Source organism: Neolamprologus brichardi, chromosome 13, assembly GCF_056152115.1.
Source record: "Neolamprologus brichardi isolate AB-2024 chromosome 13, ASM5615211v1, whole genome shotgun sequence".
NCBI lineage: Eukaryota > Metazoa > Chordata > Actinopteri > Cichliformes > Cichlidae > Neolamprologus > Neolamprologus brichardi.
The window spans coordinates 4468275-4486430 of NC_142116.1; the positions used below are offsets into that span (position 1 = coordinate 4468275).

Genomic DNA, 18156 nt, shown 5'->3' on the forward strand with positions numbered 1-18156 from the left:
TTCTATGGACAACAGTTTCTTCCATAAGCCCTTCAGTTCTCCTTGAAATCGATTCTGTAAGTTGCTGAAACTCATTTGTCTGAAAGATATTTGGTATTTTGATGCGGTTGACGACCAAAAAGCTCACATAGATGTTCAGCTGGACTCAGATCTAAAGACTACGAAGGTCATTGCTTACATCACATAATTTTCATACACATCAAACCATTCAGTGAGTCCACGACCCAAGGTTTGGGACACTGTCATCCTCAAAGAGACCATTCCCTTTAGGATAAAAAGGTTTCATCAAAGGACAGAGCTGATCAGGATAACTTCGAAAGGGGACCCGGATAACGGCTCCAAGCCGTATAATAGTCACCGGATACCTCAGTTGTAGGTTTTTCCTTTAATTTGTTACCTCGCGTGTTTGATGTTGACATTATGATGAGAGATTTTATATCCCCGATAAGTTTAAATGAATCGAATTATTCTGCGTATCTTCTACGTCAGAATGCAGACATGATGCCCTGCAGAGCTGCTGTCACAGCGCAGTGCTACACTAGAGAAACCCCAGTTATAATGTAAAGTTCTCTAAGAGTAACAGAAATGCAGTGTCTTACAGCCAGGAACTCTTTGAGGCGGTCCTCTATGCTTCCCTTGTGGATGGTGAAGAGAGCAGCAGCGATCTGGTTGATCGCTTTGGCCAGGCAGTGGATGTTGTTACAGTGGCCTGTAGGGGGCAGCAAACACACACGATTAGCTGAAGAATGAGAGATTATTGACTCGGGTTTAATTTCTTACATGTGACTTTCACAGCAGAGGAAATTTCAGGCTTATAAAACATGGATCTGTCAATCCTGGGCTTCATTTCTGTATCGCATGTGACACGGATGACAAGCACATGAATATAAAACGCGCGTGTAATCGTAAGGTTAGAGAACGGTTAGCGTGGCTGCACCGGTGCGACGTGTTAAGACCTGCTCGCGGCAAAACCAATCACTCGTCGGGACGCCGTCTGCATACTAACAATGGTGGAGCCCATTACAACTCATTATCCTTTTCAAATGTCCCTTATTAACAATGGCGCCTTTCATTTCAAGGTTGTTAAGTGGCGCTGTCTTGATAATTCGCGACCTTGAGTTATAACTCTCTTCGATACCTCATCAAAAGGCCTCGTGTATCTGCAGCGATGCCCCTCCGTGGATCTAAATATCAAGTCTGTATGACTGAATAAATCTTTCAGGCAAATAAATAAAAACAAACACGGGTCACATGGGCTAAACAGACATTTAAAACTGATTAATTATTTAAAAAGTACACATAATGAAGATGATAATATGGCTCTAATGAACACACATAAATCAATCTTGGGGCATGAGGTCGACGTCATTTGCATGCAGAAACAGTCTCGCGCGTTGAACGTGGTAAATTTTGTTTCCTACAAAGTGGAATTTTTTTCCCCCAGCAGTGAGTCACAGGACGGGCTTATTATCCCCTTTATTAATGAATATTAGAGCAGGAAATGGAGGGCGAAATGATGGAGAGGAATCAATTTGTATCACAAATATACTTAAGTGCATCATGTATTATAATTTCTGTTCCGTAATCATTTGAGTCACAACAATTACTCCAGAATTTTTCCTCCCATAGAGTCTCAGCCGGCCTCAAACCAAAGTCAAGTCATTAAATCAAACACTTTTTAAAAGAAGACACCTGGAGTGCAGCAGAACGCACGTATGACAGGTAACTGCTGCTTGTTAGGCTAACAGCAAAAGTGAACATGACAAAGATTTGTAATGAACAAATAAAGAAACCTAAAGCCTAAAGCACAAATGCCCCACTCTGATCTTAAGTGGGCTGAACCAGTGAAACTCCTCTTTCTGTTGGTGGAAACGCATTCAACTAAACATTTAATCCCTGACTTATCCTAATATAAGAAAACTGAGTGTTCAGCATTAGAAATGTGGCGATACTGGAAAAACAGAAACTTTTCTCTCACTTAATTATTAATCTATTACATAACTATTTCATGTAGTGTGAATGGCAGTGGGGAAGATCAATGTTTACCAACAGAAAAAGCTGGAAAACTTTTGAAAATACAGTTTCAGTGGACCCGACTGGCTTCTGGCCTCCGGGACTCATTATTTGACACCTGACCTGAAGGCATCACCGTCATGTTACTGTTTTTAACCCAGTAATCAGATGTACATGTTTTTCCTCTCGACTCTAGTGTCTAGCATGCTCTTCTATCCCGCCAACCACATGAATCTTCTCAGCAGTCTTTTCTTCTCCTTCCTGTCTGGCAGCTCCATATTCAACCATCTCATCCTACCTCTCTAACTTTGTCTTCAAACAGCTCCACTTGTGCCGTCTCTCCGATACACTCAGTTCTAGTCATGTCCGTTCTGGTCACTCCCAACCAAACAAATCTGAGCATCTTGAGGGAGGCTGCCAACTCCACCCTGCCTGCACTCTCCTCTTCACCTCTGGCCTGTAGTAGTTTTAAAAATCAGTCTACTAGGTGGCACTTCCTTTGTGGTTCTCAAACAACAACAAGAAAAAAAAATGAAAAGGAAAAAGTTTTTAAACATTACCAGCCTTTTACACGTTTTCTTTCCACTGCCTACATCCTCCATATAAATGAAGCAAGCAGCGAGCTATCATTACCGCTCAGCTTGAGGGGGGGATGCCATTAATTTTACATCCTGTCTCGCTGTCACTGGCACACGGCAGACATAGTTTGCAAGACAGAAAGTAGTCCCTGCATGAAAATGCTCGCTGCAAGGTTGGTGTGTTTTTTCCGAGTAACTGGGTCACAATTTGTGGAAAGAGACATTAATGCTGAGTTTTTCCGAATGAACCTTTTGGCACCTTAAATACCAAAATGGAAGAAGCGTTTCTTTCTATTAGAATCAAGAGAAAGCAGACATCTCTGCTAATAATATCTACAGAGCTGGCAGACTCACACCAAGCAGTCTAGATGGAGACACAGCACTGCAGGCCACAGGAAAATATAGAAATGTGATTTTAGGATGAACCGCCACTTTGAGTCTTTGAAGTTTCGTGCCTTCTCTTTATTGCACTTCATACTGCAAACATAAAATCTGTGTGAGAGTCACTTTAACTAGATCTTCTTAACAAATCTGGTGTCCTACCTTCGATGGCTGGGCTGTACTGCGACATCACGTTGCTGGCAAGTGTTGGCAACGAAACTGCCACAAAGACCATCAGCAGACAGGCGATCTTATACTCCTCCTCTGGGCTGATGTTCTCTGCAGACAAACATCGTGATGGTCATACAGATGAATTGCGTGGCTCCTGGATGGTGTTTGTGTGACCGTGTTTTTGCGACTCACCGCTCTTTTGAGAGGACAGAGCCACCACCAGAGCCGGGTCGATCTCACAGGGTAAACCTGCTGCTGAGGACAGCTCGTAAACGTTCATGGCCACCTGGAAACAGACAAAACATCCACGTGAACGCAAAGAGCGAGACATCCGGAAACGTATCTACCTCGACGAGCCCGTCAGTGTGTTTTACCTTCATGTCCGTCTCTCGGGGAATGTGGTCCTTGAAATCCTCCACTGAGCTGACCAGGAAAGGAATGTGACAGGACAAAACCTGGAAAAAGCAAAACCGACACAGACTGTGCTTATAACTGTGCTTTTCAGCAGCCACTATCAGGAAATCTCAGACTGAATGAAAACGTGTACCTCAACACTTACACTGAATGTCTTAATTTAATCTGTGATTTCATATTGATATTGATATTTTTATCCATTCACTTTTAATAAACTAGCTAAATGTCAGTCTTAGAAGGCTTAGGTCAGTTAATCCATTTCTGGAACTTGGTCCAGAAAGCAGATTTAACAAACTTTGAGTACAACTCCAACTTCTAAATTGTTAAATCCAGGGGACCAAAGAACATGAAAAGTAAGTATAAACCATCATATTTATCATTAAAAAGACAAGAGGGGCTGGAATCAGAGCCAGGTTTAATTCATATTGATGTATTCATCATTCGGGGAGACCGTGACTCAGGGAAGCGGTTTGGAAGCGCATCTGTAACCGGAAGGTCGCCGGTTCGATCCCCGGCCTCTCTGTCCTGGTCGTTGTGTCCTTGGGCAAGACACTTCACCTACCATCTACTGGTGTTGGCCAGAGGGGCCGATGGCGCGATATGGCAGGCTCGCTTCTGTCAGTCTGCCCCAGGGCAGCTGTGGCTACAACCGTAGCTTGCTTCCACCAGTGTGTGAATGTGAGAGTGAATGAATAGTGGCATTGTAAAGCGCTTTGGGTGCCTTAAAAAGCGCTATATAAATCCAATCCATTATTATTATTATTATTATTATTGTTCATAATAACTCAGCTTTAACCTGACAGGGACATAATGCGAGCTATTGTCGTTGTCGATGAGACAGTCTAGTAAGACTGATTTTGGCCATTTACAGTATAAAAGATGACGAGGTTTCAATATTAAAATGCCTTCACCATCTACTGTACCTTTCTAAATGAAAACATTTTTAAATGACTGTATTTTAATGCCATGAATATGCCCCAAAGCTGAATAAAGAAATGCACATTATTATAGTTTTGTATTTTCTAGTTTTAGTTTTGACTCTTTGTTTTAAATTAAGTTTAGCTTCAGTTAGTTTCCAGAGTGGATTTTCTTATTTCGGTTTAGTTCTTGTTAGTTTCAGCGTTCATCTTAGTCTTTTTAATTATTACTGCATGCTATTACTCTGAATGTCTCAGAGAAAATTAGTACAGGTTTAACAATAAAAACTAATTTTTCAAAAGCAGCTGACCCACGGTGTGTCACAGTATCGTAAATAGTAAAACTTTCCTTTACATTTTCATTTTACTCTATTCAAGTTCACAAAATTGTTTGAGTTAATTCATTTTTTTCAAGTATTTTTTTCCACATCCAGCTTTAGTTTTAGTTAATAATAATAACCTTGATTGACACAAGTTGCCAGTATCTATCACCTCACAGTGGTATATGATTATGTGTGCCTTACGTCTCTCAGAGCCTCCTGAGCGAGCGAGCGGAAGGACAAAATGACCCCAATGATGGTCATTCTCTTCAAAACGCTGTCCACAGCTACAAAGACAGAAAACACAGCGAGTGAGTGGATTACAGCAGCTGTCATTGTGATCAGTGTTAATTCTGGAGTTCACCAGTCACAAAAATAAACTTGCAAGGAGGTGTATCAATTTGTACTTCAAGTGAAGTCATTTCTAACCAACCACTTTCAATACGATGGCAAGTTTAACACAGATGTAAACGAATCTCAAACAAGAGACTGACACTGAGACACTGACATGAAACAAGCCGAGGCTGCTGATTGTAAACAGCTAAATATCACACACACAAAAAGTGGCATGAGTACTCCCATCGTGTTTGGATAATCACTTATTGTTTGGCACCATGATGAAACTGTAGCTGCAAAGATCTGTGCCAAGTAAGTGCAAGCACAAGTATTAGCGTTAGTGTTAGTAATTACAGGTGAGTTTCTTGAAGAGCGCAGCCATGTGGTCTGGTTTGTCGAAGCTCGTCCTCATCTGGGTCAACACCTCCATGTTTTCTACCACCAGTTTCTACAGAGAAACGCAAATAAACAAAACACAAATATATGTAAGAACATTTTGTCAAAATTTTTAAAAAAGAAAAAAAAGCCTCGTTATGAACGGAACCACGGAAGGCGTCAGACTAGGGCTGCACGATTAATCGTTAGAAAATCGCGATCTCGATTCATACTTATGTGCGATCTCATTTCCAAATGACAACGATTAAAAAAAACAAACAAACAAACAAAAAAAACCGACGACGATTGTACCGCATTTTGACGTGCGGGACGTAATCTGCATGAAAACAAGCGCTCACTCTTCCTGCTCAACAAATGACGAGGGCGGAGCCTTATACCACGTGATACAGAAGCTGGCTGCTAAAATTAGCAGGAAAAAACAACGGAGAGCACGTCAGGGATGACGAGAAAGTGACAGGAGAAAATCCGTCCCGGTCAACCACCCAAACATCAATAACGGGAACCTTATACAGCGCTTCCCTATACACGTCGAACTCCCGCAGGCACAAAGAAATTACGGAGGCTATTACTTATCACCTGACCAAAGATATGGCTCCATCAACACTGTGCAAAACGAGGGATTTAGGAAAACGATCAACACGCTAGACAAACGCTACACAGTGCCGTCCCGCAACTATTTTTCTATTGTTGCACTACCTGCTCTACACACGCAGTGTCGAGCAACGGTGGAGACGGAATTACAAGCAGTACAACATTTTGCGGCAACGACAAAATGTGAGACATTTGTTGTTTTTATGTTTATTTATTGTTTTTATGTTCAGTCTCAACTGTTACAAAGTTGATGTGCAGTTAATAAGTGCAATAAATATTTATACTGGAAAAGAAAATCGTGAGAGAATCGTGATCTCAATTCTAAGCCAAAAAATCGTGATTCTCATTTTATGCAAAATCCTACGTCAGACTACACTAAACACTCAATATCAACCAATTTGTTTCCCTAGTTTTAGCTCTCTCTGATTTAAGGAAGAAGGGATATCCCCAATAAGGCCAGGCACACTGCTCTGACTTCTCACAAAAGATTACAAATGTATGAATCAGTTTTCTGAATGTTATATTTTAAAAAAAAGAAAGAATCAGAGACGCATCAGGTAAGGAAAAAGAAATCACTCCTCTGAATAAAACTCTTTGACTAATAATATCCCCAGTACAACTTGGTATAACAGTTTATATTATTATTATTATTAAATATGTGAGTATATCTTTATGATTGTGGACATGTTTATACCTTCAGCTCAGCAACCTGAGATGAGATGTGCCACATCAGGCTCTCACTAAGAAACTTCATACCATACGGGCCCAAGAGCTCTGACAGGGAACGCATCTCTGCGGAAAAAGCAAAAAATAAACACTTTTAATAAACTTTCAGCAGAAAAAAAAAGACGAGGAACAGAAAAAAAACAAGATGGATAAACTCTAAACTTATATTAATACACAAACCCCACATTAAGGTTTCTCCTCTATAGCTGATTTATTGTTTGTCGTCATAAATACCAAGTTACTAACATTTTCATGCACAAAGTGTGTTTGTATGCGTAAACAATCTTTTGAGTGATTGTACCAGAGATATCAGAGTATTCTTCAGCATTGAAAGTTAGTTCGTTCTCAGTGGGCAGGTTGACGAAAGCCTTCATGGCGGGGAAGTAGGCGATGTGTCCGTTACTGACCTGGCGGAGCAACGTTTCCAAGTACCTACAAACACACACAGGATGCCGTCTCAGTATAGGTTACGTGCTTGGTCCTCAAAAGAAAAACAAGCTGAGCTCCATTAAGGTCTGTCGGGTATAATAAATAAGTAAAACTGTAGCCAATGAGTTTGCAAACCATTAAATTTTTATTTGGTTTTTTGCTTGTTTTGGGTTCAGGATTTTCCCCTCCACTGGTGTGGATGTGCTTATTTGGTCCTCCAGTCAAATAGTGCATCTTCCTAAATGTTATAATAAATTAAATGTTAAACTAACTAAACTAACTTTTCAGAAGAAAGTTGGAGTTAAGGTAGGGTGCACTCAAAACTGTTTGTTTCATTCAGAAGGTAAACAGAGAGGCTGAATTAAGGCCCCGAAAAAAGCTACAGTAGTAGAGCCCAAGAATAAAAATATGGAGCTGGATGTGAGGAGAATAGAAATTGCTCTGATTAAAAAAACAACAAACAAACAATCATCTGAAACTACTGAGAAAAGTCTAGTCAGTAATTCGCGTTGTTTGTTGTTTATTTCCTCCTCAAATTACACCTCTGCTTCCTTTGCTGTATCATTTTTTGGTATTTTATTAACAATGTTTTTGGAGAAGTGCTAAAAATCAACGCACCAGTTTGTGTATAAACTGGTGATGGTGGGCTCTCCGTGGCTGTCCAGGTGCTGCGTCTGCTGCAGGAGGACGTTGTTGAAAACTCGTGTGATGTCGATGGTGACGTAGTTCTCTATGGACTGCAGCACGGTCATGTATGCTCGGACGCTCGTCAGCAGCTCGCTGGGCTTGGCTATCTCCTGAGTAGCCTGGTTGTACATGGTCATCCCCACTATGGACCTGGACACGATCAGAGGTCAATAAGACATGCCTAAGTTAAAGTACATTTAGTAAGAGCACTTTTAAACCTCAAAGTTGCACAACTTACTTTAATTACCTTAATTTTAACGATCATAAAGCTGCAATCCCTTAACTTTTCATTCTGAAACACCAAAGCTGTTTACACCTAAACTGCTCAATTAATCTGCTTTTAAATAACTGCTCTGGACTGTGCACTGCTTAATAACTACTGTCATGTCATGATGAGGTAGTAATTTGTACTTTTTCCTATTCACCGAAAGCGGTACGTGTAGTATTTAATTAACACAGAGGTGGTGAAGAGCAGCGTTAGCTGGGCTGCGAGGTCGACAGATGCAACTCTAAATTGGACAAAATGTATCTGTAATTATACAGCTTCACTATGAAAGCATGCGTGCGTGCTTATTTACTTGGTAAATCGGATCTCCAGGTGCGAGGTGAGGTACTCCCTCGGCGTGAAAGTGTGCTCCCACACAATCAGGTTGGGAACGTAGTTGATGGAGAAGCAGAGTTCAGATAAGGCGGTGTGGAGTTTATCCAGACTGGGGGGGCGGGAGGAGACACATAAACAACAGATATGATTAAAACCTGATCTGTGCAGAGAAAACAAGCAACAATACCAATAAAACCAATAAAAGAGAGCAAAACTATGAGACTTAAAATGAAGGCAGTATAGATATACGTAGGTGAAAATATAAAAACTTAATTGGAAAGCACTGACACGTCTGGGAAACGGTGATAAAAACACGGTGGAGGGTTCAAAACAATACCAGCCAGATTTGATGTGTTAAAAAATAATATTTCAACTATTTATAGGAGAAAGAAACAGCTAAATATGACCATTTTCATTTTTACTGCATGAGCAAAGATGAATACTTATTAATCTATAAACAATTACAGATCACTATAATTAAAACACACTCAACAGTAATGAGTTTTTAAAAGAAGCATGAAGAATAAGCTGAGCCTGAGAACAGACAGAGGCAGACTGTGGCTCTGCAGATCCTTCAAAAACATTCAGATCTTCACGTTCCCTCTTTTTCTACTAACTTGGTGACCAGCAGTCTGTTCTTCCTCATGCTCTCCACGCCTGGTTTCTCCCTCTCCGGCTCGCCTTTCTTCCCCGTCGCCTTCTTGCTCTTCTTGTTCACAGCTTGGCTGATGGTTTTTGCGCAGTGCTTGGGAAGCAGCTAAGGTAAAAATAAAAAGGTACGACATTTCACTACAATTATTAAGCCACTGACATTTGGTTTTAAAGTGCTCTTCAGATTTACATGAGACCTTTTGACTTGTTTAAAGAATCGTTATTGTTTTATATTATGATTTTTACAATTTATTAAAAACTTTACTTATTAAGCTCCTTTTTTCCTCATTTAACTGAAATCTTTTCTATTGATTATGTTTTAACTTATTGATTTTGTTTTGCCTTGCTCTCATTTTTTTTAGCTCCTGTATTTTATTTAAGTAAGGTTGTGGATTTTTTGAACTTTTGGGATAAATGAGGTATATTTCTCTGTCTTCAGGAGAAAGACAGCACCATCTGTCTTTCTGTCAACATTCATGAGATGTTGAAGACATCTCATGTCTTCAACATGAGATGTCTTCAACATCTCATGAAGACATGAGATGTCTTCAACATCTCATGAAGACATGAGATGTTGAAGACATCTCATGTCTTCTTCATGAGATGTCTTCAACATGAGATGTTGAAGACATCTCATGTCTTCAACATCTAACATTCAACATCAACATCTAAGAAAGATGTCTTCAACATCTCATGTCTTCAACATGAGATGTCTTCATGAGATGTTGAAGACATGAGATGTCTTCAACATCTCATGTCTTCAACATCTAACATTCAACATCAACATCTAAGAAAGATGTCTTCAACATGAGATGTTGAAGACATCTCATGTCTTCAACATCTTTTAACAACAACAAGCTTCAATAAATGACTAAATATTTATATGGACAATCATCATTTTATGCTCTGGGTATTGAAGGCAAAGTGTTGGTCGATCTGAGAATCGATTTCAGTACTGGGTCAAACTTGCATAATAGCAAAATTATCAATACCATGTATTATTGTTTCTACATTAATAAGCCAGCAATTAATTTCTTAATGCCCAAAAAAGGGATCATTTACAACTGAATCAACATGTAGCAATTACATGCGGCAAGATATTTTACAAAGCCTGATTCTACCTTGAAATTAGAGCTGGGCGATAGAACGATAACGATATGTATTGTGAAATAACTTTTTCTCGATAGAAAAGTTAAACTATTGCGATAGGCCTCACCGCTCTTGTCCTCTTAAAAAAAAAAAAGAACAGCCAATTCAATTTAAGTAGCGCAGAGCCGAACCAATCACAGCTGCAGCGTCACGTCACATGACTTGTTACGTACAGCACAAGTGCCAAGCCGCACATGTGTATTTGTTTGGGAAGCAGCCAGCCGCCGTGCCGCCCGGGTAATGGAGGAAATGAGTGTGCCGACTAGAGAAAAATCAACCGAGAGCGTGACCGAAGAGAAAACAGATGATGGTTCCAATGCCGGAGAGATTGTCGAACGGGAGAGCCAGAGAAGTTCCGTAGTGTGAAGGTATTTCGGCTATTTCAAGTCTGACAAATAACAGAGTAGCGCGCACTGTAAAATGTGCCGAAAGCAAGTCTGGAAATACAATAAACCGGTGCTCAATCTCTGACTGGAAGCGCTAATTTGTCATCCGGCTTTTGTCAGACTAAAGTAACTGTTAAAACTGTTTGAAAAGCTCAGCTATACAACAAGGAGAGATCGAGAATTTCCTTTTATTTCTCAGTTTATTTGATATTGACAAAAGTTAGTCAATTTTGTCTGTTCTTCTGTTAAACAAACTAAGATTTATTTTTAGAATTAATATTTTGTTTCTAAGTGGAATTGACAATTTAGTCTGTTTTGTTTGTTCTATTTTGAAACTTAAACGCTTTAGCGGCTGCCTTTTGTGTAGTTTGCAATATTTGCCTTTATTTATCTGAAAAAGTCTCATTTTCCTTAAGTACATCTACCCTGTTGAACTTATTATGGGAAATAAATATTTAAATCAAAACAAGCTGCTGATTATTTTACTTGTGAGCAACGGCACATTTAAATCTTACAAATATAGTTATTTGGCTTATATCGTGATATATATTGTTATCGCCTGAAATGAAAAAACATATCGTGATATGAAAAAAATCTTATATCGCCCAGCTCTACTTGAAATAAAGTATTTTTTTCACACTAAAAGAAGCAAATAAACTCCCAGATGTATTTCTCCTCTTGTGTGGAAGTCTGCACAACTGTAGCCCTGCTGTTTTGTTCCCAGTGGAAACCCTGACAGTAGTTTAAGTATAGATTAAACCAGATGAACTGGTCAGTTTATCTTTTGATTGATTTTATTCTCAATAAAGTCTGTCAGCGTCTAACCAGCGTTCAAACAGAGGGTGTTGGAGGGGTTGGCTGACGAAGGTTGTTAACCTGTATCACTGTCAGTCTGATCAGTAATTTGTAGCATTTTTATTCAAGCTAGAAATGTCAAACTGTCCCTGTAAACAGTAGGGTTTGTGTTCCTACCTGGTCACTGAGCGTACACTGCTCGGTGCAGATGTCCGTGATCAGGTTTCTGGCCTGTTTGGCCATTTCGTCCAAAAACATGTTGCACAACGACAGGCTTCGGTCCCCTATGTGGTGACGCTGAGGAGGAGAGTAGGAAGAGACAAAAAGACTCAAAGTGAAATCATTATCAAAACAGCATAATCATCACACATATCACGCCTGATGCCCAGGCTCAGAGGGGGAAGCGGCTGTCAGTCAATGATAAAAATTGTATTGAGTTTTGTAGAATCTGTTCCAAAAAGACCAAAACAGTTACTGCGGGGTGCCTGTTTAGATACATTTTAGATGGGTATAAAAAAAGAAAGCCCAACTGTCTGCTGGTTCCAATAACAAGTGTGTTTATCAGTGTCCTTCAGTTTATGCCTATACTGAGTCAAATTTTGCTTTTCACTTCCAACCAGCATTGATTAAAGCCACACTCTGAACATCCTTGAACTGTAATGTGAGTTTTTTCACATGAAAAGTTTCTTCTTCTTCCATGTTTTTCCTTTTTCCCCTTTAATTTTTAAACATTAAATCATCTGAGTGTGAAATTGGATTAAAACTGGGAAGTCAAAAACACATTTTTATATTTGGAAAATTCACTTAAAGTTGACCAAATGGGCACATTTTTGTAACATTTGCTGCTGACATTTTGACCAACTGATCCCATCAAACATACACAGAATTGGCCATTAGGAGATCCTATTTGAAGTGCAGCAACACGTGCTGATTACGTCCTCGATTACGTTTAAAAAGAAGAAAATGTGTCTCGGTTGATTTACTGACCTCTGTGCATTTCCCTTCATTACATCTCCCCATCTATCCCCCTTCCTCTGTACCTTCCGTTCAACCCACAGATATCTATTCTTGGGAAACTTTCAAACGTCCTCATCTCCCCATCTACAGGCCCCATTATGTAAAATTAAAAAGAATATCACACAAACTGGGTTTTTGTATGCATGTGTGTATTTACCTCCTCGGGACAGAGCTCATGTGTACAGGACATGAAGTGTGTACAAAGCAGAGGGAAACAGACTGAGTGGCGGCTCTGGGAGGGAAGCTCCAAGCACTGCTGAAACATCTTCTCAAATGCACGGCTGTAGAAGCTACACACAAGAACAGAGAAAAAAGGAAAATATACATATTTAAACTTATGTCTGAATTACACACAGGACTTACCAGAGTTTCACGTGAGTGTCTCACCAGAAAATAGACAGGTCTGATGTCTCCACAAGCATCTCCACCAGAGAGTCCACCATCTTTGTGTGGAAGATGATGGTGTTCATCATTTTACCGAGCTCTTTGTGATCGGCTAAACCGAGACTGGCTTTAGAGACGCTTGTGTAGGCCTAGAGAGGAATAACAGCACAAGCAGGGCATAAAAGACCAAGTTCTTTATTGTTACATATTGCACTACCCCGACTTTCTGAACAGCATCGTTAATATCACATTAAATATTTTATTATGTTTTAGTTTTCAAGGAAACTATGTTATCCTTGAAAGACTTATTTCAAAAGAATTTAAGCACGAAAGTTGTGTATATACCTGCAGTCTGAACCAATCCAGTCTCATGCCTCTGAAGTCAAACACTTCTCCATCCTCCACTGAAACACACAAATCACACTCAGTATTTTAGTAACTTTAATTATTAATAACTGTACTACGATCAATACTGCCAGTGCAACTGCAAAAGTAACGACTCGTCCTTAGGGATGGGTACCGGTATCCGGTGCCATGATGGCTCCGGTTCTGTCATAAACGTAGTAACCAGACCGAAAAGCAGCGCACATTTCGGTGCTTTATTTTTCCTGAGCTGTGATACACTTTAGATTCTAGCCAATCATTTTACGTTTCCGAGGATAGTAGGCGGGTCCAGGTACGTACGTTCTTTTAGAGCAGAGCTACAGATTAAAAATGCCCAAGGTGAAGTGGTCAAAAGTCTGGCTGTACTTCACAGCAAAATATGCAAACTCAGCAGCCTGCAACAAGTGCTTTAAGCTGATACTGTGATACTGTCAAAGGAGGTAACACCTCGAATCTGATGAAACACCTGGCGACGCATAGCGTTTTTTTTAAAAGCCGAGAAATGCGCCGTATTTGATAGCTTGCTGCGAGACCTCACACCGAGCACATCTACTGCGGGTGTGGTGCCTGTTATCGGACCCGGAGTTAGCAACATCCCCCAAAAACCCGAAGAGGAGAGTCCTGGCCCCTAGCCCTGCCAGTGTAGCAGAAATGATGAGGATGATGATGGCAGCAGCAGCCGTTCTTCTCTGTGTGAGTAGCTTAATGTTGTTCGTGTGTAATTTACGTTGAGTAGGCTAACCACGTTATTACATTAATGCATGTAAGGTGAACTAGCAAACATCATCATAGCTACATGCGACTGTCTTCTTGTTTGATGGCAGATACTCCCTTCACCCTGGCCAAAAAGGCTAAAATGACCAAAGAAAAAGTGGAAAACAGTTAAACATGAGAGGTTTTTGGACAAAGTTTGTTTTTTCCATTGATTAAGCACTGCTTCCAGCCAAGAATGATACCATATATGCCCTATAGCTGCAGAAAAGGCTAACATTGTTATCTTTTTACAAAAAAACAGCTGAACATGAGAGGTTTTTGGACAAAGTTTGTGTTTTTTCCATTGTTTAAGCACTGCTTCCAGCCAAGAGTGATGCCATATATGCCCCATAGCTGCAGAAAAGGCTAACATTGTTATCTTTTTACAAAAAAACAGCTGAACATGAGAGGTTTTTGGACCAATTTTTTGTTCTCCATTCTTTAAGCACCGGTTTGAGCACCGTTTAAGCACTGGCACCGTTTCAAAAGTACCGGTTTGGCACCGGTATCGGATAAAACCTAAACGATACCCATCCCTACTCATCCTGGTATTTCTCCTGATCTTCCATTTAACAGAGTCTTACCTTGTTTGACACTGAGAGAAGTCATGGTGTTGACAAATGAAGACATGATTATAGATTCATCCTCTGGACACACAGACAGGTTCTGTGAAATAAAACAGAAATGAGGTTGATTAGACAGTATTATAATACTATAATATAATACTATAGACTGTATTCACTGTAGATTCATCTTTTAAATATGACAAAAATGTTAAATAAATAATACAGTACATTAAAAAGTTTGAAGAGCATTATAGAAACAAAAAAGGTGAATTTTTATATTAATATTAAAAAAAAACATGCTTTTAAAATTCCGTTACAGTAAATGTAAGTCCTGTAATCTGACAGCTGACATAAGCAGCCTCACAGCCATGCTGGATGGTGACACCAGCTCAATAACACCATGTTTTAGGAGGAAAGCAATATCAGATTAAATGTGACTGAATGCAGTAAGAGTGCTTAGTCTCAGGAGTTTGTATTTTTTTTTCATATGTTCCCACCTGAACCAGTTCATTCAGCACCACAGCATCAAACCCAGACAGGTACTGGACGTAGTATCGCTGCATCACAGGGCCGTACTTCCTGACATGAGCTCTGAGCTCCTCCATGTAGAAGATCAGCTCAGCTATGTGTCTGCAAAACACACATACACACATTAGCAGGTGTGAAGACGCACGTGTGTTTATACAGGCATGACGCGTGTACACAAACACACTTGTCCACGCTTACTTGTCTATGAAATCATCTGTGCTTTTCTTCTGGATGTTGTCTGCGTGTCGAAGCAGCCAGATGATCTCATCACGGGCGAATGACAGCGCCATGAACACAAACAGCGCCTAGCAGACCAGAAATTTGGAGGGAAGTGGTGAGAGAGAAGCTCGCAGCATCTGCGTTCTCAGAATCTCTAAATGCAATCTGAGACTTTATGAATGCCTTTGCAACTATTGGTGCCGTATATCGAGTTCCACTAGAAGAATTGGGCTGGTAAAGACTCTAAATGATGCATAATTTAAAAGACATTATAACATATTTTATATAACTGTTGCACTCTTTTACCTATTCTGTTTATCCTGACTGAATTTCAGCTATAATGAAAACAAAAGGTTATTTCATTCCATGTTAGTTTTATATTTACTGGGACCTGTTCTGGGATCTGTGTGCTCTCCCACGCACATACATGAAAAGCTGAAGAAAGGTAAAGCAACAGGAAAACCACCCTGTACAGAACTATAAACATCAATGGCAGCAGGAATGATATCACTAAAGTCTAAGAGCATGGAAAGGATGATGGCAAAGCAACTTGTAGAATTGCATTGATCTCTGTAAACGCCAACCTGCTCTGTAGAGAACATTAAAATGGCTGAATGAGGGTGGCTTTGTAGCTTGCCTGAGCTAACACTGTTGTAGCTGTGGTTTGTGGTGACCTCTCAGGCTCTGTACACAAGATCTGGTTAAATTAATTAATTAAAATAAATGAATTCGAAATTAGTTTAGGTCTATCTAATGGGTTTTGGTCAATTTAAACAATAGCAAACATCCTGAGCAACAAAAAGCAACTAAACAGGTGATACTGTAGTATTTAAGGCAGCTTTTTATAATTCAGCAGGTTGCAGCCCCTTTCATTTGACATGTTGTTTTTAAGTTATGTGAGCCACTGTGAAATGAACCATTGTTTTGCAAAGACCACTTTTTGAAGTCTTGAGCTGAATGTGTTCACCAGCTCAGTGTTTTTGAAGCCTCACTAGAAACTGGGCAGATCTGATTGTGAAACTGAAGTTCAACACAAATCATAATCATGTCCTGCCTTATAATCAGTCATGACAGTAATATGGACCATGATTTAAAATATAAAGATCATGTTGTATTCCACACAACTTGAAAATAGAGATTGAGACGATAAACACCAGCGATAAGGTCACAGATCAAATGAATTAGAGGATATTTCCCCCCGGACTTGCATAAAACCCAACTTGTTTTTGTAACAAAAACAAAGTTTTGTCCTGATTTAAACCAGAAACAGGAAGAAACAGAAAGTCTATGATTACAACTAAACAGAGTGTTATTTGCAGTGTTTTTTTACCTTTGGACCAAGCAGTCCAGGTTGGTCAGCTAAAACAGTGGCGAGCTCTTTCAGAGCTGATCTGAGGAACTTGCGCCTCTCTCTGTGCATGGAGCCTCTGTAGGCAGCCAGAGAGAGCGAGGAAGTCAGAGCAGTGCATCAAAACATACAAAGCATTGTGATTAAATGGTATTCTGACACTTTTAGGACAATCCCGCAAGAGGACAAAAAGTAAGTAGATGACAGTGACAGCAGAAGAATAAGAATAAAGATGAAAGGGGAAGACGGAATAAATAATGAGGATAAAAGCAGAGATGAGGCATGGGGGGAAGACGACGAATAGAGGATAAATGAAAAAGGATACAGAGAAAAAGGTGATGTTTCACAGTGAAGCTTCCCGAGAGAGGGTAGAAGCAAATGCTAAAATGACAGTTAAAATCTTTAAATAAAAGACCAGGAATATAAATTAATAATATAGAAAATGGGGGCATTGGAAAAAAAATATAAAATGTGAGTGTATTTTATGTTTGCATGAGACAGTATGAAACAAGGTTATACATACGCATGAGACAGGGCCTGTTCTTTGCACTCCCTGATGTCATTGATGCGTTTGTTGTACCTGCAAAACACACAAGAGGAAAGGATGCTTGAAAAAGAGCAAAATGAGAAAACTGGGACAGAAAATGTCGATCAAATCTTCAAATTCCTCAATAAAAATTCAAACCACAAAGATATTCAACAATCATATCAAAGTAAAAAAAAGGAGACATGATCACAGTTTGTGATTGTGCACCAGTTAAAGAGCGCCTGCCTGTGTCCACATAGACACATTCTCATACCCTCTGATGTTCACAAAAAGGTCCTCGGCAGCCTTGTGGATGTGGAAAACTTCATCCCTGAACAGACAGAGACAGGTGGAGCTCTGCAGAGCCAACTTCCACAAAGACAGCGCTGCTGCGTCGCTATTCAGTGCCACATGACACAGGATGAAACCAACTGCAGAGAGAACGGAGAGAAATACAGAGCTAACTGCAGACTGAAGCCTTTTGATCGTCTGGCACCCAATTCACATGATCAGAGCACTAGATTCGACTCTGCTTCTACACTACTTACAAACAATCCACTTTTCCATCGTGTCCAGTGACAGGTATTCACAGGGCATCTAAAGACAAAGACACAGTTGAATTCAGTTTTTCCAGTTGTATCACTTGGCACAAAGAATCTCTGACATCAAAAGCCTGCACAGAACAGGTTAATAGATTATTGAGAAGCTTTAAATCAGGGGTGTCAAACTCAAATACACAGTGGGCCAAAATTCAAAACTGGAACAAAGTTGCAGGCTAACGTTAATATTTATTGAAGAAAAAAAAAAATCTTCCTCCAGATATAAGAATGAATCTTTTCTTATGGACTCAAACAAGTTTTGCTGAAAAACTGAATATGGAACAAGCAAAG

The 18156-nt window shown here is 39.8% G+C and overlaps 1 protein-coding gene across 4 annotated transcripts in view; it reads right to left on the bottom strand.

Annotated features, from left to right (window-relative positions):
* The window catches only part of nckap1 (NCK-associated protein 1), a 43860-nt gene that overhangs the window by 3951 nt on the left and 21753 nt on the right, over window positions 1-18156 (bottom strand). For all 4 annotated transcript variants that reach the window (XM_087849999.1, XM_087849998.1, XM_087849997.1 and 1 more), the window contains 22 exons: window positions 17815-17863; window positions 17541-17697; window positions 17264-17320; window positions 16723-16819; window positions 15372-15478; window positions 15143-15275; window positions 14664-14745; window positions 13288-13346; window positions 12946-13091; window positions 12716-12848; window positions 11719-11838; window positions 9178-9317; window positions 8538-8669; window positions 7891-8109; window positions 7145-7275; window positions 6812-6909; window positions 5485-5578; window positions 4999-5081; window positions 3518-3598; window positions 3336-3429; window positions 3135-3251; window positions 600-709 (listed from right to left, as the gene is read on the bottom strand). In XM_087849999.1, coding sequence (XP_087706125.1) covers window positions 600-709; window positions 3135-3251; window positions 3336-3429; window positions 3518-3598; window positions 4999-5081; window positions 5485-5578; window positions 6812-6909; window positions 7145-7275; window positions 7891-8109; window positions 8538-8669; window positions 9178-9317; window positions 11719-11838; window positions 12716-12848; window positions 12946-13091; window positions 13288-13346; window positions 14664-14745; window positions 15143-15275; window positions 15372-15478; window positions 16723-16819; window positions 17264-17320; window positions 17541-17697; window positions 17815-17863 — 2439 coding nt within the window. The remainder of the gene's footprint in view (window positions 1-599; window positions 710-3134; window positions 3252-3335; window positions 3430-3517; window positions 3599-4998; window positions 5082-5484; window positions 5579-6811; window positions 6910-7144; window positions 7276-7890; window positions 8110-8537; window positions 8670-9177; window positions 9318-11718; window positions 11839-12715; window positions 12849-12945; window positions 13092-13287; window positions 13347-14663; window positions 14746-15142; window positions 15276-15371; window positions 15479-16722; window positions 16820-17263; window positions 17321-17540; window positions 17698-17814; window positions 17864-18156) is intronic.